General features: G+C 49.9%; 1 protein-coding gene across 1 annotated transcript in view; it reads right to left on the bottom strand.

Moving 5' to 3' along the window:
- Positions 1-23,102, bottom strand: part of LOC139405576 (intermembrane lipid transfer protein VPS13B) — a 316,293-nt gene that overhangs the window by 110,781 nt on the left and 182,410 nt on the right. Inside the window, exon 17 of the mRNA XM_071147988.1 lies at positions 21,894-22,078. Coding sequence (XP_071004089.1) covers positions 21,894-22,078 — 185 coding nt within the window. The remainder of the gene's footprint in view (positions 1-21,893; positions 22,079-23,102) is intronic.

Below are 23,102 nucleotides of genomic sequence, written 5' to 3'. Positions count from 1 at the left end.
TAGGGTATAGGGCTGAGGGTTGGGGTATAGGGCTGAGGGTTGGGGTATAGGGCTGAGGTTAGGGTATATGGCTGAGGTTAGGGTATAGGGCTGAGGGTTGGGGTATAGGGCTGAGGGTTGGGGTATAGGGCTAAGGGTTGGGGTATAGGACTAAGGTTAGGGTATAGGGCTGAGGGTTGGGGTATAGGACTAGGGTTGGGGTATAGGGCTGAGGGTTGGGGTATAGGGCTGTTGGTTGGGGTATAGGGCTGAGGGTTGGGGTATAGGACTGAGGGTTGGGGTATAGGACTGAGGGTTGGGTATAGGGCTGAGGGTTGGGGTATAGGACTGAGGGTTGGGGTATAGGGCTGAGGTTAGGGTATAGGGCTGAGGTTAGCGTATAGGGCTGAGGTTAGGGTATAGGGCTGAGGGCTGGGGTATAGGGCTGAGGGTTGGGGTATAGGGCTGAGGGTTGGGGTATAGGACTGAGGTTAGGGTATAGGGCTGAGGGTTGGAGTATAGGACTGAGGTTAGGGTATAGGGCTGAGGGTTGGGGTATAGGGGTGAGGGTTGGGGTATAGGGCTGAGGTTAGGGTATAGGGCTGAGGGTTGGGGTATTGGGCTGAGGGTTGGGGTATAGGGCTGAGGGTTGGGGTATTGGGGTGAGGGTTGGGGTATAGGGCTGAGGTTAGGGTATAGGGCTGAGGGTTGGGGTATAGGGCAGAAGCTAGGGTATAGGGCTGAGGTTAGGGTATAGGGGTGAGGGTTGGGGTATAGGGCTGAGGTTAGGGTATAGGGCTGAGGGTTGGGGTATAGGGCTGAGGGTTGGGTTATAGGGGTGAGGGTTGGGGTAAGGAAGTGAGGGTTGGGGTATAGGGCTGAGGTTAGGGTATAGGGCTGAGGGTTGGGGTATAGGGCTGAGGGTTGGGGTATAGGGCAGAAGCTAGGGTATAGGGCTGAGGTTAGGGTATAGGGCTGAGGTTAGGGTATAGGACTGAGGGTTGGGGTATAGGGCTGAGGGTTGGGGTATAGGGCTGAGGGTTGAGGTATAGGACTGAGGGTTGGGGTATAGGGCTGAGGTTAGGGTATATGACTGAGGTTAGGGTATAGGGCAGAGGTTAGGGTATAGGGCAGAGGTTAGGGTATATGACTGAGGTTAGGGTATCGGGCAGAGGTTAGGGTATAGGGCTGAGGTTAGGGTATATGACAGAGGTTAGGGTATATGACAGAGGTTAGGGTATAGGGCTGAGGGTTGGGGTATAGGGCTGAGGGTTGGGGTATAGGACTGAGGTTAGGGTATAGGACTGAGGTTAGGGTATATCCCTCCCTCCCTTCCCCCCTCCCTCCATCATCCCCTCCCTCCCCTCCCTCCCACCTCCATGCTTAGTTACTACCACATCTTATTTCCTGTGATGGAAACGAGCGAAGGCTCCCCTCAAAGACACACAGAGAATTCTCCTTTACTGACGTTCCTGATATCTTTTAAATATTGTGTTTCAGCTCGGCGTGAGGAGAAGGATGATGGATGGAGAGAGAGGGTGATAAACGACAGGGCTGATCCACCCTGATGAGAGGACTGACGTCAGGCTCGGCTAAGGACCCAGGGGGGCGTAGTGGTGGTGGTGGGGGGGGGGGGGGGTAGAGGAGAACAGCCAGCAGAAAGTTCTTATATCAAGTCCATCTTACCATCTTGCCTTAAAACATGCAAATCCATGTAACTCATCAAATGTGAGACAACAACAAACTTCTGTTCTCCATTGTCCCCCAAGTGTCCACTTCCCTTACTAGGGAGGAACAGAACAGTCCTTCAGAGTACTGAGGAGGGGCGGGGGGGGGGACAGAGAGGAGGAAGGAACAGAACAGTCCTTCAGAGCACTGGGGGGGACAGAGAGGAGGAAGGAACAGAACAGTCTTCAGAGTACTGGGGGGGACAGAGAGGAGGAAGGAACAGAACAGTCTTCAGAGTACTGGGGGGGGACAGAGAGGAGGAAGGAACAGAACAGTCTTCAGAGCACTGGGGGGGACAGAGAGGAGGAAGGAACAGAACAGTCTTCAGAGTACTGGGGGGGACAGAGAGGAGGAAGGAACAGAACAGTCTTCAGAGCACTGAGGGGGGGGGGGGGGGGGGGGCAGAGAGGAGGAAGGAAGGGTTTTGTCTGGATCAACTTAAAGCATCATCATCCTCCTCTAACAGCAGAGAGCGGACCAGTCTGTGGCTCATTGAACTGTTCATTGACGGGACCCGTCTCCCGTTGCAGATTTATTCATCCGTTCTGTCATGTTGACGCGACTTATTCATAACGTCAGAAATAACGTTGCCTCACAAAATGAAAAGTTCGGTCTCTCGTCGTCCCCCCCAACCCCCGGCCGGCCCTGATGTCAGTCCGTGCAGCAGACAAGCAGACAGACAGGCATGAAGTCAGGAGAAACCAATGAGATAGCACTTCAAAGCATGATGGGAGTCTTGAGTGAGAGGCCGGCCCAGCCAGCCTGCGCTGAAACAGACATGTAGAGGGTTTTCATTAAGCTCCTCGTCTCTTCACTGACATTTGTGACAACCACAGACCGCCAGAAATACTGTGGAGAAACTTTACTTTGTAGAACAATGAGTTAGGAAGGACGGACAGAGGATGGAAATACCAGCCAATGAGAAAACAGGCTGGGCCAACAGTCAAAAGAGGGACAGATAGAGGCCCTGTGTTCCTGTAGCTTGTCCTGTAGTGGTACAGACAGAGGACAATAAGTCCTGTGTTCCTGTAGCTTGTCCTGTAGTGGTACAGACAGAGGACAATAAGTCCTGTGTTCCTGTAGCTTGTCCAGACAGAGGACAATAAGTCCTGTGTTCCTGTAGTTTGTCCTGTAGTGTTACAGACAGAGGACATTAAGCCCTGTGTTCCTGTAGCTTGTCCTGTAGTGGTATAGACAGAGAGGACATTAAGCCCTGTGTTCCTGTAGCTTGTCCTGTAGTGTTACAGACAGAGAGGACATTAAACCCTGTGTTCCTGTAGCTTGTCCTGTAGTGTTACAGAGGAGGACATTAAGCCCTGTGTTCCTGTAGCTTGTCCTGTAGTGGTACAGAGGAGGACATTAAGCCCTGTGTTCCTGTAGCTTGTCCTGTAGTGGTACAAAGGAGGACATTAAGCCCTGTGTTCCTGTAGCTTGTCCTGTAGTGGTACAGAGGAGGACATTAAGCCCTGTAGCTTGTAGTCTACTAGACTAGAGGTCTATTATTATCTATTATTATCATAGTGTTAGACTAGAGGTCTATTATTATCATTGTGTTAGACTAGAGGTCTATTATTATCATGCTGTTAGACTAGAGGTCTATTATTATCATGGTGTTAGACTAGAGGTCTATTATTATCATGGTGTTAGACTAGCAGTCTATTATTATCATGGTGTTAGACTAGCAGTCTATTATTATCATGGTGTTAGACTAGAGGTCTATTATTATTATCCCCAGGTCTCTCCCCCTGGTGTCTGGTCTCTCCCCAGGGCCATCCCCCTGGTTTCTGGGCTCTCCCCCTGGTGTCTGGTCTCTCCCCCTGGTTTCTGGTCTCTCCCCAGGTCTCTCCCAATGGTTGCATGTCTCTCCCCCTGGTGTCTGGTCTCTCCCCCTGGTGTCTGGTATCTCCCCCTGGTGTCTGGTCTCTCCCCCTGGTGTCTGGTCTCTCCTCAGGTCTCTCCCCCTGGTTTCTGGTCCATCCCCAGGTCTCTCCCCGTGGTTTCTGGTCTTTCCCCCTGGTTTCTGGTCTCTCCCCCTGGTTTCTGGTCTCGCCCCCCTGGTTTCTGGTCTCTCCCCCTGGTTTCTGGTCTCTCCCCCTGGTTTCAGGTCTCTCCCCCTGGTTTCTGGTCTCTCCCCCTGGTTTCTGGTCTCTCCACCTGGTATCCGGTCCATCCCCAGGTCTCTCCCCCTAGTTTCTGGTCTCTCCCCCTGGTTTCCGGTCCATCCCCAGGTCTCTCCCCCGGGTTTCTGGTCTCTCCCAGTGGTTTATGGTCTCTCACCCTGGTTTCCGGTCCATCCCCAGGTCTCTCCCCCTGGTTTCTGGTCTCTCCCCCTGGTTTCTGGTCTATCCCCAGGTCTCTCCACCTGGTTTCCGGTCCATCCCCAGGTCTCTCCCCCTGGTTTCTGGTCTCTCCCCCTGGTTTCTGGTCTCTCCCCCTGGTGTCTGGTCTCTCCCCAGGTCTCTCCCCCTGGTTTCAGGTCTCTCCCCCTGGTGTCTGGTCTCTCCCCAGGTCTCTCCCCCTGGTTTCAGGTCTCTCCCCCTGGTTTCAGGTCTCTCCCCAGGTCTCTCCCCCTGGTTTCTGGTCTCTCCCCCTGGTTTCTGGTCTCTCCCCCTGGTTTCTGGTCTCTCCCCAGGTCTCTCCCCCTGGTTGCTGGTCCATCCCCAGGTCTCTCCCCCTGGTTTCCGGTCCATCCCCAGGTCTCTCCCCCTGGTTGCAGGTCTCTCCCCCTGGTTTCTGGTCTATCCCCAGGTCTCTCCCCCTGGTTTCTGGTCTCTCCCCCTGGTTTCCGGTCCATCCCCAGGTCTCCCCCCCTGGTTTCTGGTCTCTCCCCCTGGTTTCTGGTCTATCCCGAGGTCTCTCCACCTGGTTTCTGGTCCATCCCCAGGTCTCTACCCCTGGTTTCCGGTCCATCCCCAGGTCTCTCTCCCTGGTTTCTGGTCTCTCCCCCTGGTTTCTGGTCTATCCACCTGGTTTCTGGTCTCCCCCTGGTTTATGGTCTCTCCCCTTGGTTTATGGTCTCTCCCCAGGTCTCTCCCCCTGGTTTCAGGTCTCTCCCCCTGGTTTCTGGTCTCTCCCCCTGGTTTCTGGTCTCTCCCCAGGTCTCTCCCCCTGGTTTCCGGTCCATCCCCAGGTCTCTCCCCCTGGTTTCCGGTCCATCCCCAGGTCTCGCCCCCTGGTTGCAGGTCTCTCCCCAGGTCTCTCCCCCTGGTTTCTGGTCTCTCCCCCTGGTTTCCGGTCCATCCCCAGGTCTCTCCCCCTGGTTTCCGGTCCATCCCCAGGTCTCTCCCCCTGGTTTCTGGTCTCTCCCCAGGTCTCTCCCCCTGGTTTCCGGTCCATCCCCAGGTCTCTCCCCCTGGTTTCCGGTCCATCCCCAGGTCTCGCCCCCTGGTTGCAGGTCTCTCCCCAGGTCTCTCCCCCTGGTTTCTGGTCTCTCCCCCTGGTTTCCGGTCCATCCCCAGGTCTCTCCCCCTGGTTTCTGGTCTCTCCCCCTGGTTTCCGGTCCATCCCCAGGTCTCTCCCCCTGGTTTTTGGTCTCTCCCCCTGGTTTCTGGTCTCTCCCCAGGTCTCTCCCCCTGGTTTCTGGTCCATCCCCAGGTCTCTCCCCCTGGTTTCTGGTCCATCCCCAGGTCTCTCCCCCTGGTTTCTGTTTCTGGTCTCTCCCCCTGGTTTCTGGTCTCTCCCCAGGTCCCTCCCCCTGGTTTCTGGTCTCTCCGCCTGGTTTCTCTCCCCCTGGTTTCTGGTCTCTCCCCCTGGTTTCTGGTCTCTCCCCCTGGTTTCTGGTCCATCCCCAGGTCTCCCCCCCTGGTTTCTGGTCCATCCCCAGGTCTCTCCCCCTGGTTTCTGGTCTCTCTCCCTGGTTTCCGGTCCATTCCCAGGTCTCTCCCCCCTCCTGTTCTTGCCAGGATTCCTCCGCTGCCTCTCCATGCCCAGGTCTCCGTCATGCTAAAGATATGTCACAGCTCGTATATCACCCAGTACCCCAGACCTGGCCAACCAAGACCTGGCCAACCCAGACCTGGCCAACCCAGGCCTGGCCAACCCAGACCTGGCCACCTCCCCCCAGACCTGGCCACCTCCCCCCAGACCTGGCCAACCCAGACCTGGCCACCTCCCCCCAGACCTGGCCAACCCAGACCTGGCCACCTCCCCCCAGGCCTGGCCACCTCCCCCCAGGCCTGGCCACCTCCCCCCAGACCTGGCCACCTCCCCCCAGACATGGCCACCTCCCCCCAGACATGGCCACCTCCCCCCAGACATGGCCACCTCCCCCCAGACATGGCCACCTCCCCCCAGACATGGCCACCTCCCCCAGAGGAGTTGGGTATACTTCCAGTAGAGGAGTTGGGTATACTTCCAGGAGAGGAGTTGGGTATACTTCCAGGAGAGGAGTTGGGTATACTTCCAGGAGAGGAGTTGGGTATACTTCCAGGAGAGGAGTTGGGTATACTTCCAGGAGAGGAGTTGGGTATACTTCCAGGAGAGGAGTTGGGTATACTTCCAGGAGAGGAGTTGGGTATACTACCAGTAGAGGAGTTGGGTATACTTCCAGGAGAGGAGTTGGGTATACTTCCAGGAGAGAAGTTGGGTATACTACCAGGAGAGGAGTTGGGTATACTTCCAGGAGAGGAGTGAACGAACACACACACTGGCTCTCTCGCGCACACACGCACACACACACACACACACACACACACACACACACACACACACACACACACACACACACACACACACACACACACACACACACACACAGTCATCCACTCAGACACACAGATACCTCCCCACAGACCCAGCTCTCTATTTTCATTACACAACCAGACACATAAAGCATGACAGTGTTTTTCCTCCAGAACCCTCCCATTAAAACATATCACTGGTCTCTGAAGGGAGAGGAGACCGCTCGGTGTAATCTGTCACCACAAACCAAGGGAGAGGAGACCGCTCGGTGTAATCTGTCACCACAAACCACAGTCACAGTAGTGTGTGAAGTGAGCAGCACTCAAAGTGCCACTGTAGAGTAAAGCCGTATTCAAACGAGGAGTTCAGGTGGGCCTCCGGGTTTCAGCTGCCCAAGGAAAGGGAATGAGGTGCTCAACAGAAAACAACAACCGCGTAAATCATGATTAGGGGTTTCACTGGGAAATATTTGAGGAAGAAAGGAGTTCGGAGCGCTCAACAAAAGAGGTAGAGATTAATTACTTGTAGTTCACTTTAATCGATATTTCAGGAGGAGTAGAGGTGACTGATGTTTCCTCGTGATCTGATCACCCAGCTCCTATTTATAGCCTAGTGGCCCTATTGAGACACAACAATGGAAGACAATTATAATAATCATATGATTCAAGGTAAATGGCAAATTATAAAGAAGAAGGAGGAAGGGGGAAGGAGAAGAAGAAGGAGGAAGGGGGAAGGAGAAGAAGGAAGGAGACGGAGAAGAAGGAGAAGAAGAAGGAGAAGAAGAAGGAAGGAGACGGAGAAGGAGAAGAAGAAGAAGGAGAAGAAGAAGGAATGAGACGGAGAAGAAGGAGAAGAAGAAGGAAGGAGACGGAGAAGGAGAAGAAGAAGGAAGGAGATGGGGAAGAAGAAGGAAGGAGACGGAGGAGAAGGAGAAGAAGAAGGAAGAAGATGGAGGAGGAGAAGAAGAAGGAAGGAGATGGAGAGGAGAAGAAGAAGGAAGGAGACGGAGGAGAAGGAGAAGAAGAAGGAAGGAGACGGAGAAGGAGAAGGAAGGAGATAGAGAAGAAGAAGGAAGGAGACGGAGGAGAAGAAGAAGGAAGGAGACGGAGGAGAAGAAGGAAGGAGACGAAGGAGAAGAAGGAAGGAGACGGAGATGAAGGAGAAGAAGAAGGAAGGAGAAGAAGGAAGGAGAAGAAGGAGAAGAAGAAGGAAGGAGACGGAGAAGAAGAAGGAAGGAGACGTAGAAGAAGGAGAAGAAGAAGGAAGGAGACGGAGAAGGAAGGAGACGGAGAAGAAGGAGAAGAAGAAGGAGAAGAAGAAGGAAGGAGACGGAGAAGAAGGAGAAGAAGAAGGAAGGAGACGTAGAAGAAGGAGAAGAAGAAGGAAGGAGACGGAGAAGGAAGGAGACGGAGAAGAAGGAGAAGAAGAAGGCGAAGAAGAAGGAAGGAGACGGAGAAGAAGAAGGAAGGAGACGTAGAAGAAGGAGAAGAAGAAGGAAGGAGACGGAGGAGAAGGAGAAGAAGAAGGAAGGAGACGTAGAAGAAGGAGAAGAAGAAGGAAGGAGACGGAGAAGAAGGAGAAGAAGAAGGAAGGAGACGGAGAAGAAGGAGAAGAAGAGGAAGGAGACGGAGGAGAAGGAGAAGAAGAAGGAAGGAGACGGAGGAGAAGGAGAAGAAGAAGGAAGGAGACGGAGAATAATAAAATGTATGAAAAATGAAACATTAATATTTAACATGCCGAGTCTTTCTGGGTCAGTCCTCAGGGCCGAGTCTTTCTGGGTCAGTCCTCAGGGGTGAGTCTTTCTGGGTCAGTCCTCAGGGCCGAGTCTTTCTGGGTCAGTCCTCAGGGGTGAGTCTTTCTGGGTCAGTCCTCAGGGGTGAGTCTTTCTGGGTCAGTCCTCAGGGGTGAGTCTTTCTGGGTCAGTCCTTAGGGGTGAGTCTTTCTGGGTCAGTCCTCAGGGCCGAGTCTTTCTGGGTCAGTCCTCAGGGGTGAGTCTTTCTGGGTCAGTCCTCAGGGCCGAGTCTTTCTGGGTCAGTCCTCAGGGGTGAGTCTTTCTGGGTCAGTCCTCAGGGGTGAGTCTTTCTGGGTCAGTCCTCAGGGCCGAGTCTTTCTGGGTCAGTTCTCAGGGGTGAGTCTTTCTGGGTCAGTCCTCAGGGGTGAGTCTTTCTGGGTCAGTCCTCAGGGGTGAGTCTTTCTGGGTCAGTCCTCAGGGGTGAGTCTTTCTGGGTCAGTCCTCAGGGGTGAGTCTTTCTGGGTCAGTCCTCAGGGGTGAGTCTTTCTGGGTCAGTCCTCAGGGGTGAGTCTTTCTGGGTCAGTCCTCAGGGTTGAGTCTTTCTGGGTCAGTCCTCAGGGCCGAGTCTTTCTGGGTCAGTCCTCAGGGGTGAGTCTTTCTGGGTCAGTCCTCAAGGGTGAGTCTTTCTGGGTCAGTCCTCAGGGCCGAGTCTTTCTGGGTCAGTCCTCAGGGGTGAGTCATTCTGGGTCAGTCCTCAGGGCCGAGTCTTTCTGGGTCAGTCCTCAGGGCCGAGTCTTTCTGGGTCAGTCCTCAGGGGTGAGTCTTTCTGGGTCAGTCCTCAGGGCCGAGTCTTTCTGGGTCAGTCCTCAGGGGTGAGTCTTTCTGGGTCAGTCCTCAGGGCCGAGTCTTTCTGGGTCAGTCCTCAGGGCCGAGTCTTTCTGGGTCAGTCCTCAGGGGTGAGTCTTTCTGGGTCAGTCCTCAGGGGTGAGTCTTTCTGGGTCAGTCCTCAGGGCCGAGTCTTTCTGGGTCAGTCCTCAGGGCCGAGTCTTTCTGGGTCAGTCCTCAGGGCCGAGTCTGTCTGGGTCAGTCCTCAGGGGTGAGTCTTTCTGGGTCAGTCCTCAGGGGTGAGTCTTTCTGGGTCAGTCCTCAGGGCCGAGTCTTTCTGGGTCAGTCCTCAGGGGTGAGTCTTTCTGGGTCAGTCCTCAGGGGTGAGTCTTTCTGGGTCAGTCCTCAGGGGTGAGTCTTTCTGGGTCAGTCCTCAGGGCCGAGTCTTTCTGGGTCAGTCCTCAGGGGTGAGTCTTTCTGGGTCAGTCCTCAGGGGTGAGTCTTTCTGGGTCAGTCTTCAGGGGTGAGTCTTTCTGGGTCAGTCCTCAGGGGTGAGTCTTTCTGGGTCAGTCCTCAGGGGTGAGTCTTTCTGGGTCAGTCCTCAAGGGTGAGTCTTTCTGGGTCAGTCCTCAGTGGTGAGTCTTTCTGGGTCAGTCTTCAAGGGTGAGTCTTTCTGGGTCAGTCCTCAGAGGTGAGTCTTTCTGGGTCAGTCCTCAGGGGTGAGTCTTTCTGGGTCAGTCTTCAAGGGTGAGTCTTTCTGGGTCAGTCCTCAGGGGTGAGTCTTTCTGGGTCAGTCCTCATGGGTGAGTCTTTCTGGGTCAGTCTTTAGCGGTGAGTCTTTCTGGGTCAGTTTTTAGCGGTGAGTCTTTCTGGGTCAGTCAGTCTTTAGCGGTGAGTCTTTTTGGGTCAGTCCTCAGTGGTGAGTCTTTCTGGGTCAGTCCTCAGTGGTTCTGTCTTTCTGGGTCAGTCTCCAAGAGCTTTCCACACCTGGATTGTACAACATTTATTTATTTCTTCAAGCTCGATCAAGTTGGTTGTTGATCATTGACAGCCATTTGCCAGCCATTTTTAAGTCTTGCCATAGATTTACAAGCAGATTTAAGTCAACTGTAATTGGGCAACTCAGGAACATTCATTGTCTTCTTGGTAAGTAACTCCTGTGGATGTTTGGCCTTGTGTTTTAGGTTATTGTCCTGCTGGAAGGTCTCCCAGTGTCTGTTGGAAAGCAGACTGAAGCAGGTTTTCCTCAAGGATTTTCCTCTGTGATTAACTCTATTCCGTATCTTTTTATTATTTAAAACCCCCCTAGTCCTTGCCGATGACAAGCATACCCATAACATGATGAAGCCACCACCTCGCTTGAACATATTTAGAGTGATACTCAGTGGTGTGTTGTATTTACCCCAAACATTACACTTTGTATTCAGGACATGAAGTGACATTGTTTTACAGTTTTAATTTTAGTCCCTTATTGCAAACAGGATGCATGTTTTGGAATATGTTTTATTCTGTACAGACTTCCTTCTTTTCCCTCTGTAAATTAGGTTAGTGTTGTGGAGTAACTACAATGTTGTCGATCCCATCCTCAGTTTTCTCCTATCACAGTCATTAAACTCATTAACTGTTTTAAAGAAAACATTGGCCTCATGGTGAAATCCCAGAGTGGTTTCCTTCCTCTCCGGCAACTGAGTTAGGAAGGACACCTGTATCTTGGTAGTGACTGGGTGAATTGATACACCATCCAAAGTGTAATTAAGAACACAATACACAAAGGGATATTCAATGTCTGCTTTTTTCTTTTACCCATCTACCAATCGGTGCCCTTCTTTGTGAGGCATTGGAAAACCTCCCTGGTCTTTGTGGTTGAATCTGTGTTTGAAATTGACTGCTCGACTGAGGGCCATAACAGATAATTAATTATATGTTGGGGTACAGAGAGGAGGTAGTCATGTAAAACACTATTATTGAACACAGAGCCCAATACAACTTAAAATGTGACATGTTAAACACGTGTTTGACTCCTTAACTTATTTACGCCATAACAAAGGGATTGAATACTTGTACTTTTTATACGGAGACTTGATTACACACAGGTGGATTGTATTTATCATCATTAGTCATTTAGGTCAACATTGGATCATTCAGAGATCCTCACTGAACTTCTGGAGAGAGTTTGCTGCACTGAAAGTAAAGGGGCTGAATAATTTTGCACGCCCAATTTTTCAGTTTTTGATTTGTTAAAAAAGTTTGAAATATCCAATAAATGTCGTTCCACTTCATGATTGTGTCCCACTTGTTGTTGATTCTTCACAAAAAAATACAGTTTTATATCTTTATGTTTGAAGCCTGAAATGTGGCAAAAGGTCGCAAAGTTCAAGGGGGCCGAATACTTTCGCAAGGCACTGTACACATGGGTGATTACTTGAATACTGTCTGAAGGCTCTGTAAATACACACGGGTGATTACTTGAATACTGTCTGAAGGCTCTGTAAATACACACAGAGACATAAAAGAATCAAGGCCACATTATAGAATCAAGACCACATTATATAATCAAGGCCACAGTATAGAATCAAGGCCACATTATAGAATCAAGGCCACATTATAGAATCAAGGCCACATTATAGAATCAAGGCCACATTATAGAATCAAGGCCACATTATAGAATCAAGGCCACATCATAGAATCAAGGCCACATCATAGAATCAAGGCCACATCATAGAATCAAGGCCACATTATAGAATCAAGGCCACAGTGTCTAAGGAGTTACTGCCAAGACGCCTCTGTTTGTTTCAGTTGACATACCACGTCGTCTCCTCTTAGTGACGTGTGGACGAGGTTCATGACTACAAAAGCACAAGGGAGGAAGGTGAGCCATGGCTGGCAATAGTATTGTAGTATTCAAACCGCAGCTGTAAATTACAGTAAGCAGCATTCAAACCGCCACTGTAAATTACAGTAAGCCGTATTCAAACCTCCACTGTAAATTACAGTAAGCAACATACAAACTGCCACTAAATTACAGTAATCAGCATTCAAACCGCAACTGTAAATTACAGTAAGCATCATTCAAACCGTCGCTGTTAATAAGAGAGCAGCATTCAAACATCCACTGTAAATTACAGTAAGCAGCATTCAAACCGCCACTGTAAATTACAGTAAGCAGCATTCAAACCACCACTGTAAATTACAGTAAGCAGCATTCAAACAGCCACTGTAAATTACAGTAAGCAGCATTCAAACAGCCACTGTAAATTACAGTAAGCAGCATTCAAACCGTCACTGTAAATTACAGTAAGTAGCATTCAAACAGCCACTGTATAGTAAGCACCATTCAAACGCCAATGTAAATTACAGTAAGCAGCATTCAAACAACAACTGTAAATTACAGTAAGGAACATTCAAACAGTCACTGTAAATTAGAGAGCAGAATTCAAACTACCACTGTAAAGTAAGCAGCATTCAAACACCATTGTAAATAACAGTAAGCAGCATTCAAACTATCACTGTAAAAAGTAAGTAGAATTCAAACCACCACTGTAAGGTGAGCAGTATTCAAACTAGAAGTGTAAAGTAAAACCTATTCAAACTGCACTAAGTCGGCAGTATTCAAACTGCACTAAGTCGGCAGTATTCAAACTGCACTAAGTCGGCAGTATTCAAACTGCACTAAGTCGGCAGTATTCAAACTGCACTAAGTCGGCAGTATTCAAACTGCACTAAGTCGGCAGTATTCAAACTGCACTAAGTCGGCAGTATTCAAACTGCACTAAGTCGGCAGTATTCAAACTGCACTAAGTCGGCAGTATTCAAACTGCACTAAGTCGGCAGTATTCAAACTGCACTAAGTCGGCAGTATTCAAACTGCACTAAGTCGGCAGTATTCAAACTGCACTAAGTCGGCAGTATTCAAACTGCACTAAGTCGGCAGTATTCAAACTGCACTAAGTCGGCAGTATTCAAACTGCACTAAGTCCTGCAGTAAGTCGGCAGTATTCAAACTGCAGTAAGTCGACAGTATTCAAACTGCACTAAGTCCTGCAGTAAGTGGGCAGTATTCAAACTGCACTAAGTCGGCAGTATTCAAACTGCACTAAGTCGTCAGTATTCAAACTACAGTAAGTTGGCAGTATTCAAACTGCACTAAGTCGGCAGTATTCAAACTACACTAAGTCGGCAGTATTCAAACTGCACTAAGTCGGCAGTATTCAAACTGCACTAAGTCGGCAGTATTCAAACTGCACTAAGTCGGCAGTATTCAAGCTGCAGTAAGTCGGCAGTATTCAAACTGCACTAAGTCGGCAGTATTCAAACTGCACTAAGTCGGCAGTATTCAAACTGCAGTAAGTCGGCAGTATTCAAACTGCACTAAGTCGGCAGTATTCAAACTGCAGTAAGTCGGCAGTATTCAAACTGCAGTAAGTGGACAGTATTCAAACTGCACTAAGTCGGCAGTATTCAAACTGCACTAAGTCGGCAGTATTCACACTACAGTAAGTCGGCAGTATTCAAACTGCAGTAAGTCGGCAGTATTCAGAGCACCAGGGTAAAGTTAGCTGCAGGATAAGTGGAGCTCCAGCTAGCTAACATGACAGCACCAGGGTAACGTTAGCTGCAGTATAAGTGGAGCTCCAGCTAGCTAACATAACAGCACCAGGGTAACGTTAGCTGTAGTATTAGTCCTAACATAACAGCACCAGGGTAACGTTAGCTGCAGTATAAGTCCTAACATGACAGCACCAGGGTAACGTTAGCTGCAGTATAAGTCCTAACATGACAGCACCAGGGTAACGTTAGCTGTAGTATAAGTCCTAACATGACAGCACCAGGGTAACGTTAGCTGCAGTATAAGTGGAGCTCCAGCTAGCTAACATGACAGCACCAGGGTAACGTTAGCTGCAGTATTAGTCCTAACGGTGGAGCTCCAGCTAGCTAACATGACAGCACCAGGGTAACGTTAGCTGTAGTATTAGTCCTAACATGACAGCACCAGGGTAACGTTAGCTGTAGTATTAGTCCTAACATGACAGCACCAGGGTAACGTTAGCTGCAGTATTAGTCCTAACGGTGGAGCTCCAGCTAGCTAACATGACAGCACCAGGGTAACGTTAGCTGTAGTATTAGTCCTAACATGACAGCACCAGGGTAACGTTAGCTGTAGTATTAGTCCTAACATGACAGCACCAGGGTAACGTTAGCTTCAGTATTAGTGGAGCTCCAGCTAGCTAACATGACAGCACCAGGGTAACGTTAGCTTCAGTATTAGTCCTAACATAACAGCACCAGGGTAACGTTAGCTTCAGTATTAGTGGAGCTCCAGCTAGCTAACATGACAGCACCAGGGTAACGTTAGCTGCAGTATTAGTCCTAACATGACAGCACCAGGGTAACGTTAGCTGTAGTATTAGTCCTAACATGACAGCACCAGGGTAACGTTAGCTGCAGTATAAGTCCTAACATGACAGCACCAGGGTAACGTTAGCTGTAGTATTAGTCCTAACATGACAGCACCAGGGTAACGTTAGCTGTAGTATTAGTCCTAACATGACAGCACCAGGGTAACGTTAGCTGTAGTATTAGTCCTAACATGACAGCACCGGGGTAACGTTAGCTGTAGTATTAGTCCTAACATGACAGCACCAGGGTAACGTTAGCTGTAGTATTAGTCCTAACATGACAGCACCAGGGTAACGTTAGCTTCAGTATTAGTCCTAACATGACAGCACCAGGGTAACGTTAGCTGCAGGATAAGTCCTAACGGTGGAGCTCCAGCTAGCTAACATGACAGCACCAGTCTTTTACTCTGCTTGTATCTCCACAAATGAAAGCATCTGGGTAGATCATACAGCCTCTCTCCGAACCCCCTTTTTATTTGGGAGGAAACACTCAGCAGTCTGTCAGTACCTCCAGATTAAAAAAGTGGGAAACTTTCATTTTCCCTGGATAGGAAGAGAGAGAGAATGAAAAGATCTGGTGAAGGACACTGACTGGGGAGTCTGGGGTGTGTTATCAGCTCGGCCCCCATATGAACAGACTGTGGAGTCTGGGGTGTGTTATCAGCTCGGCCCCCATATGAAACACCTTCCTCTATTGACGCGGCCCACTTCAAAAGGAGATGGAGGGAGGGGAGCGTGGAGGGAGGGGAGCGTGGAGGGAGGGGAGCGTGGAGGGAGGGGAGCGTGGAGGGAGGGGACCGTGGAGGGAGGGGAGCGTGGAGGGAGGGGACCGTGGAGGGAGGGGAGCGTGGAGGGAGGGGAGCGTGGAGGGAGGGGAGCGTGGAGAGAGGGGAGAGTGGAGAGATGGGACCGTGGAGGTCTGTTTGCTTCGAGAGGCTGCATCGCAAACGAAACCCATATTACCCCATAGGGCTCTGGTCAACAGTAGTGCACTACGTAGGGAATAGAGTGCCATAGGGCTCTGGTCAACAGTAGTGCACTATGTAGGGAATAGAGTGCCATAGGGCTCTGGTCAACAGTTGTGCACTACGTAGGGAATAGAGTGCCATAGGGCTCTGGTCAACAGTAGTGCACTATGTAGGGAATAGGGTGCCATAGGGCTCTGGTCAACAGTAGTGCACTACGTAGGGAATAGAGTGCCATAGGGCTCTGGTCAACAGTAGTGCACTACGTAGGGAATAGAGTGCCATAGGGCTCTGGTCAACAGTAGTGCACTACGTAGGGAATAGAGTGCCATAGGGCTCTGGTCAACAGTAGTGCACTATATAGGGAATAGGGTGCCATTTGGGATGCAAACAAGGCCCAGGAACAGAACGGTGGCAGTCGTACAGAGAAACAACAGTTAAACTTCTACATGACAAACACATTTACAGTCCAGGGGCCGAAGCCGTGGCTCTGTGTTAACAGTTCTAATGTGCTCAATATAGTCTCCATGTTTAACATTCAATGGCTAAAGACTGTAAAATATAGAGCAACGACTTCAGTGGGATTTTACTGCTGTAAGAAAGGCTGTTGGCCTCTGTTACAAGGGGAGGAGAGGAGAGGAGAGGAGGGGGGAGGAGAGGAGAGGAGAGGAGAGGAGAGGAGAGGAGAGGAGAGGAGAGTGGGACGGTGACCAGGAGCAGCCCAGTGAGGGCCAGGTTCCATCACTCTGTTACAGGCAGAGGAGAGGGGTGGAGAGGAGAGAGGAGAGGGGCAGAGAAGAGAGCAGAGAGAGTGGGACGGTGACCAGGAGCAGCCCAGTAACGACCAGGTTCCATCATGATGTTTCAGTGTGGACAAGACCACAGTGGCCACAGGAACCAAAACTATTCAGCAAGGTTAACTGTGGTGTGGACTGAAACCTCCACTCAGCAGCAAACAAGCAGCCTCATCTCTCTGCTCATCTCTCCTTCTCTCTCCTTCTCCTCTCCCGTCCTCTCCCCTCCCCTCCCGTTCTCTCCTCCCCCTCGTCTCCCCTCGTCTCCCCTCGTCTCCCGTCCTCTCCTCTCCCGTCCTCTCGTCTCCTGTCCTCTCGTCTCCCCTCCTGTCCACTCGTCTCCTGTCCTCTCGTTTCCTGTCGTCTCCCCTCCCATCCCCACATCTCCTGTCCTCTCGTCTCATGTCCTCTCCTCTCCCCTCCCATCCCCACATCTCCTGTCCTCTCGTCTCATGTCCTCTCCTCTCCCCTCCCATCCCCCCGTCTCCTGTCCTCTCGTCTCATGTCCTCTCCTCTCCCCTCCCATCCCCCCGTCTCCTGTCCTCTCGTCTCATGTCCTCTCCTCTCCCCTCCCCTCCCATCCCCCCGTCTCCTGTCCTCTCGTCTCATGTCCTCTCCTCTCCCCTCCCCTCCCCTCCCATCCCCCCGTCTCCTGTCCTCTCGTCTCCTGTCCTCTCCTCTCCCCTCCCGTCCTCTCGTATCCTGTCCTCTCTTCTCCCCTCCCATCTCCTCAGTCTCAGTAGAGTACAACAGGTGTCACAGGACAGCTCTATGTACTGGAACAGACTGGTATATGTGTTACCTCATCTGTGTTGTCATGGTAACATGAGGTATTGGTGGTCATGGAAACAATGTATTGGTGGTCATGGTAACATAATGTATTGGTGGTCATGGTAACTTAATGTATTGGTGGTCATGGTAACATAATGTATTGGTGGCCATGGTAACAATGTATTGGTGGCCATGGTAACATAATGTATTGGTTGTCATGGTAACATAATGTATTGGTTGTCATGGTAACATAAGGTAAAATCGTTAAATTAAGAGCCTAGTTGGTTTAGATATGGAAAAAGCCGGCAACTTTCCGTCACTGGCTGAGATGAGTGGGCTGGACTTGCCGAGAGATGAGTTTGGATTGGTCTACCACGTAGCATGCTTCTGTCTATAATATGAGTTGGTTGGAGTAATTCAATTGTTGTCAGCAGCAGTTAGTCACCAACCCTCTAGATAACATGACAACAGCCTAACCAGCCCAGTTAGTCACCAACCCTCTAGATAACATGACAACAGCCTAACCAGCCCAGTTAGTCACCAACCCTCTAGATAACATGACAACAGCCTAACCAGCCCAGTTAGTCACCAACCCTCTAGATAACATGACAACAGCCTAACCAGCCCAGTTAGTCACCAACCCTCTAGATAACATGACAACAGCCTAACCAGCCCAGTTAGTCACCAACCCTCTAGATAACATGACAACAGCCTAACCAGCCCAGTTAGTCCCCAACCCTCTAGATAACATGACAACAGCCTAACCAGCCCAGTTACATCTCCAGTTCCAGTACTCCCTCCCTCCCTCCATCTCTGCCTCCCTCCCTCCCTCCCTCCCTACATCTCTCCCTCCCTCCATCTCTCCCTCCCTCCCTCCATCTCTGCCTCCCTCCCTCCATCTCTCCCTCCCTCTCTGCCTCCCTCCATCTCTGCCTCCCTCCCTCCCTCCCTCCCTCCCTACATCTCTCCCTCCCTCCCTACATCTCTCCCTCCCTACATCTCTCCCTCCCTCCATCTCTCCCTCCCTACATCTCTCCCTCCCTACATCTCTCCCTCCCTACATCTCTCCCTCTCTCCATCTCTCCCTCTCTCCATCTCTCCCTCCACCTTTTCTATTCTGTGTTTTTCTAACCTGCTAGCATCCGGACCAGATGTGCAAATGTTTCTCTACGTTGTGTTCCAGCCTGTTGCTATTCCAAGAGGAGCGAGGCAGGTAGAGAGACAGACAGGCAGAGTTAGAGGAGAGAGACAGACAGGCAGAGCCAGAGGAGAGAGACAGACAGTCAGAGCTAGGGGAGAGAGACAGGTAGAGAGACAGACAGGTAGAGGAGAGAGACAGGTAGAGAGACAGACAGGTAGAGAGACAGACAGGTAGAGGAGAGAGACAGGTAGAGAGAGAGAGACAGGTAGAGAGAGAGAGACAGGTAGAGAAAGACAGACAGGTAGAGAGAGAGAGAGGAATATTTGACTTCAATCCACAGGAGAGCAGTTTAATAATTTGGCGGGCGCTCCGCTGCTCTGCGCTGGTCTGAGGGCGAAGGTAGCTTGGCGGAGGCCATGTTGACGGCATACTCAACAACATGATCCTAATGGCCTGGAAAATCCCTGGGCCTCCAGAGAACAGGCCAGACGCTACCGGCTGCAGGAGAAAAGCTACTGTTTTATTGAACGCTGCCCCTTTTTACAGGCTCCCATGTATTACGAGACCATTAAGGCCTGCTGGAGGACGTGGAGCGGAGGAGAGTTGGAGAGTTAATTTACCCACGGCTGCAGGTCCTCTACCTCACACTGGGCAAGGCGGGACAGCCGGGGTGTGTGTGTGTTTGTGTGTGTGTTTGTGCGTGTGTGTCAGTGTGTGTGTCACGATACTCAAATTTTGACATAGATACCATCACGATACCATCACGATACCAAAACGTTACCATCACGATACCATCGCGTTACCATCACGATACCATCACGTTACCATCACGATACCAAAACGTTACCATCACGATACCATCACGTTACCATCACGATATCATCACGTTACCATCACGATACCAAAACGATACCATCACGATACCATTACGTTACCATCACGATACCAAAATGATATCATCACGATACCATCACGTTACCATCATGATACCAAAATTATACCATCACATTACCATCACGATGCCATCACGATACCATCACGATACCATCACGTTACCATCACGATACCATCACGATACCAAAATTATACCGTCACAATACCAAAACGATAACGTCACATTACCATAGCGATACCATCACGTTACCATCACGATACCATCACGTTACCATCACGATACCATCACGATACCAAAATTATACCATCACGATACCAAAACGATAACGTCACGATACCATCACGATACCACAGTAAAGAATAAGGTGAATTAGCGTCCCGGAGAGGCAGTAGATGTAGACAGATCAACTCAGCTACCGCTCTGTTCTCAGACAGACATCTGCGCATCAACCAATCAAATCACACCAATCAAACAATCCCATTGACTTCCTGTTTTACCTAACTCTAACACAACATAAAATGGCATCGTTTATTTGAATGGTAAATGTCTATTGATAAACTGGAGTAAATCAAGACGTAGCCTAGAGCCTTGTCCACAATAAGGCTGAATGCCTGTTATTCAATAGGACTGTGTGTGAAGGCCTGTTATTCACTGTGTGAAGGCCTGTTATTCAATAGGACTGTGTGTGAAGGCCTGTTATTCAATAGGACTGTGTGGAGGCCTGTTATTCAGTAGGACTGTGTGTGAAGGCCTGTTATTCAATAGGACTGTGTGAAGGCCTGTTATTCAATAGGACTGTGTGTGAAGGCCTGTTATTCAGTAGGACTGTGTGTGAAGGCCTGTTATTCAATAGGACTGTGTGAAGGCCTGTTATTCAATAGGACTGTGTGTGAAGGCCTGTTATTCAGTAGGACTGTGTGTGAAGGCCTGTTATTCAATAGGACTGTGTGAAGGCCTGTTATTCAATAAGACTGTGTGAAGGCCTGTTATTCAATAGGACTGTGTGAAGGCCTGTTATTCAGTAGGACTGTGTGTGAAGGCCTGTTATTCAATAGGACTGTGTGAAGGCCTGTTATTCAATAGGACTGTGTGTGAAGGCCTGTTATTCAGTAGGACTGTGTGTGAAGGCCTGTTATTCAATAGGACTGTGTGAAGGCCTGTTATTCAATAGGACTGTGTGAAGGCCTGTTATTCAATAGGACTGTGTGTGAAGGCCTGTTATCCAATAGGACTGTGTGTGAAGGCCTGTTATTCAGTAGGACTGTGTGTGAAGGCCTGTTATTCAGTAGGACTGTGTGAAGGCCTGTTATTCAATAGGACTGTGTGTGAAGGCCTGTTATTCAATAGGACTGTGTGTGAAAGCCTGTTATTCAATAGGACTGTGTGAAGGCCTGTTATTCAGTAGGACTGTGTGAAGGCCTGTTATTCAGTAGGACTGTGTGAAGGCCTGTTATTCAGTAGGACTGTGTGTGAAGGCCTGTTATTCAATAGGACTGTGTGAAGGCCTGTTATCCAATAGGACTGTGTGAAGGCATGTTATCCAATAGGACTGTGTGTGAAGGCCTGTTATTCAATAGGACTGTGTGTGAAGGCCTGTTATTCAATAGGACTGTGTGTGAAGGCCTGTTATCCAATAGGACTGTGTGTGAAGGCCTGTTATTCAATAGGACTGTGTGAAGGCATAGAGTCACTCAGCTGTCTGATTTCATGAGGCTACAGACGGACAGTCTGTTGTCCATCCCATGTGGGACTCCTGGTGCTGATCAACAACAGCAGTAGCAACGTCTCCGTTAATAAAAAACGCGTTCTGTCTCTTTAAGACACAGTAATGAGGTCATTCACAAAAGGCTCATGAATAAATTGGTGGGGGGTTATACCAGAACCAGCTGGTCCATATCTAGTTGGTGGGTTATACCAGAACCAGCTGGTCCATATCTAGTTGGTGGGTTATACCAGAACCAGCTGATCTAGATGGTCCATATCTAGTTGGTGGGTTATACCAGAACCAGCTGGTCCATATCTAGTTGGTGGGTTATACCAGAACCAGCTGATCTAGATGGTCCATATCTAGTTGGTGGGTTATACCAGAACCAGCTGGTCCATATCTAGTTGGTGGGTTATACCAGAACCAGCTGATCTAGATGGTCCATATCTAGTTGGTGGGTTATACCAGAACCAGCTGATCTAGATGGTCCATATCTAGTTGGTGGGTTATACCAGAACCAGCTGATCTAGATGGTCCATATCTGGTTGGTGGGTTATACCAGAACCAGCTGATCTAGATGATCCATATCTGGTTGGTGAGTTATACCAGAACCAGCTGGTCCATATCTAGTTGGTGGGTTATACCAGAACCAGCTGATCTAGATGGTCCATATCTGGTTGGTGGGTTATACCAGAACCAGCTGGTCCATATCTGGTTGGTGGGTTATACCAGAACCAGCTGAACTAGATGGTCCTTATCTAGTTGGTGGGTTATACCAGAACCAGCTGATCTAGATGGTCCATATCTGGTTGGTGGGTTATACCAGAACCAGCTGATCTAGATGGTCCATATCTAGTTGGTGGGTTATACCAGAACCAGCTGGTCCATATCTAGATGGTGTGCTATACCAGAACCAGCTGATCTAGGAACAACAGTATTTATAAGTGTCATGTTTCATGTGATGCCGTTTGCTGAAGAACACTGTAATGTGGGTTTTACAGGTGATGAGTAATGATCTGTTGACTCCTACTAGACATGAGGACTAATGAGCACTAAATCACTCTCACTGCCTAGGAGTAGTCTCCAACATGATCCCCCCTTCCTCTCTCTGTGTCTGTGTGTGTGTGTGTGTGTGTGTGTGTGTGTGTGTGTGTGTGTGTGTGTGTGTGTGTGTGTGTGTGTGTGTGTGTAGAGCAGGTGTACCAGTAGGAGGGAGGAGAAGGAGCAGCCCTCGGAGGACATGAAACACAGCAGTAATAACTGTAATACAGTGTTCAGTTACCTGGTGCTGTGTAGACATGGCTGAGCAGGGCCTCGTTGACCCCAGGGTAGGAACCGTCTCCCAGGCTGTGTGTCCAGCTCTGCAGCATGGCCTGAAGGAGCAGGATCTGGGGACGCGTGGCCTGCACCGTGAAGTTGGGCAGCTCAAAAATACACTCTGTCATCAGGACTGACGAGCGCTTTGTCCTGGGGAGAGAGAGAAAGAGAAGAGAGGAGAAGAGAGAGTTATGGGTTAGAAGAGTGCTTGGGACTGGGAGAGGAGAGGAGAGGAGACTTGGGACTGGGAAGGGAGAGGAGAGGAGACTTGGGACTGGGAAGGGAGAGGAGAGGAGACTTGGGACTGGGAAGGGAGAGGAGACTTGGGACTGGGAAGGGAGAGGAGACTTGGGACTGGGAAGGGAGAGGAGAGGAGACTGGGAATGGAGAGGAGAGGAGACTTGGGACTGGGAAGGGAGAGGAGAGGAGACTTGGGACTGGGAAGGGAGAGGAGACTTGGGACTGGGAAGGGAGAGGAGAGGAGACTTGGGACTGGGAAGGGAGAGGAGAGGAGACTTGGGACTGGGAAGGGAGAGGAGAGGAGACTTGGGACTGGGAAGGGAGAGGAGAGGAGACTTGGGACTGGGAAAGGAGAGGAGAGGATATAAAAGGAAGCAGGACCTCGTCAACAAAACAGTAATATAAAGTAGAGAACACTGAGTAATGGACAGAACCATTCTGATAACTTCCATGGATCCAACACCAGACAGGGAGGAGGAGGAGCAGAGAGCACCATTAAAACAAAGTCCTGTTTCTTTAAAAGCTTCGGGCTGATCTAACCCAACATCAGTCTGTCAAGGAGACGATAAAGACGGTGTCTGAAGCAATGTGGATTTTAGTCATGTTGATATGAACCAGTCATGTTGATATGAACCAGTCATGTTGATATGTACCAGTCATGTAGATATGTACCAGTCATGTAGATATGAACCAGTCATGTTGATATGTACCAGTCATGTAGATATGTACCAGTCATGTATATATGTACCAGTCATGTAGATATGTACCAGCCATGTTGATATGTACCAGTCATGTTGATATGTACCAGCCATGTTGATATGTACCAGTCATGTAGATATGTACCAGCCATGTAGATATGTACCAGCCATGTAGATATGTACCAGTCATGTTGACATGTACCAGTCATGTAGATATGTACCAGTCATGCTGATAT

This window comes from Oncorhynchus clarkii, chromosome 3 (genome assembly GCF_045791955.1).
Source record: "Oncorhynchus clarkii lewisi isolate Uvic-CL-2024 chromosome 3, UVic_Ocla_1.0, whole genome shotgun sequence".
NCBI classification, from domain to species: domain Eukaryota; kingdom Metazoa; phylum Chordata; class Actinopteri; order Salmoniformes; family Salmonidae; genus Oncorhynchus; species Oncorhynchus clarkii.
Note: the sequence above shows the minus strand (reverse complement) of the source record. Positions and strands in the feature narration are given on the sequence as shown.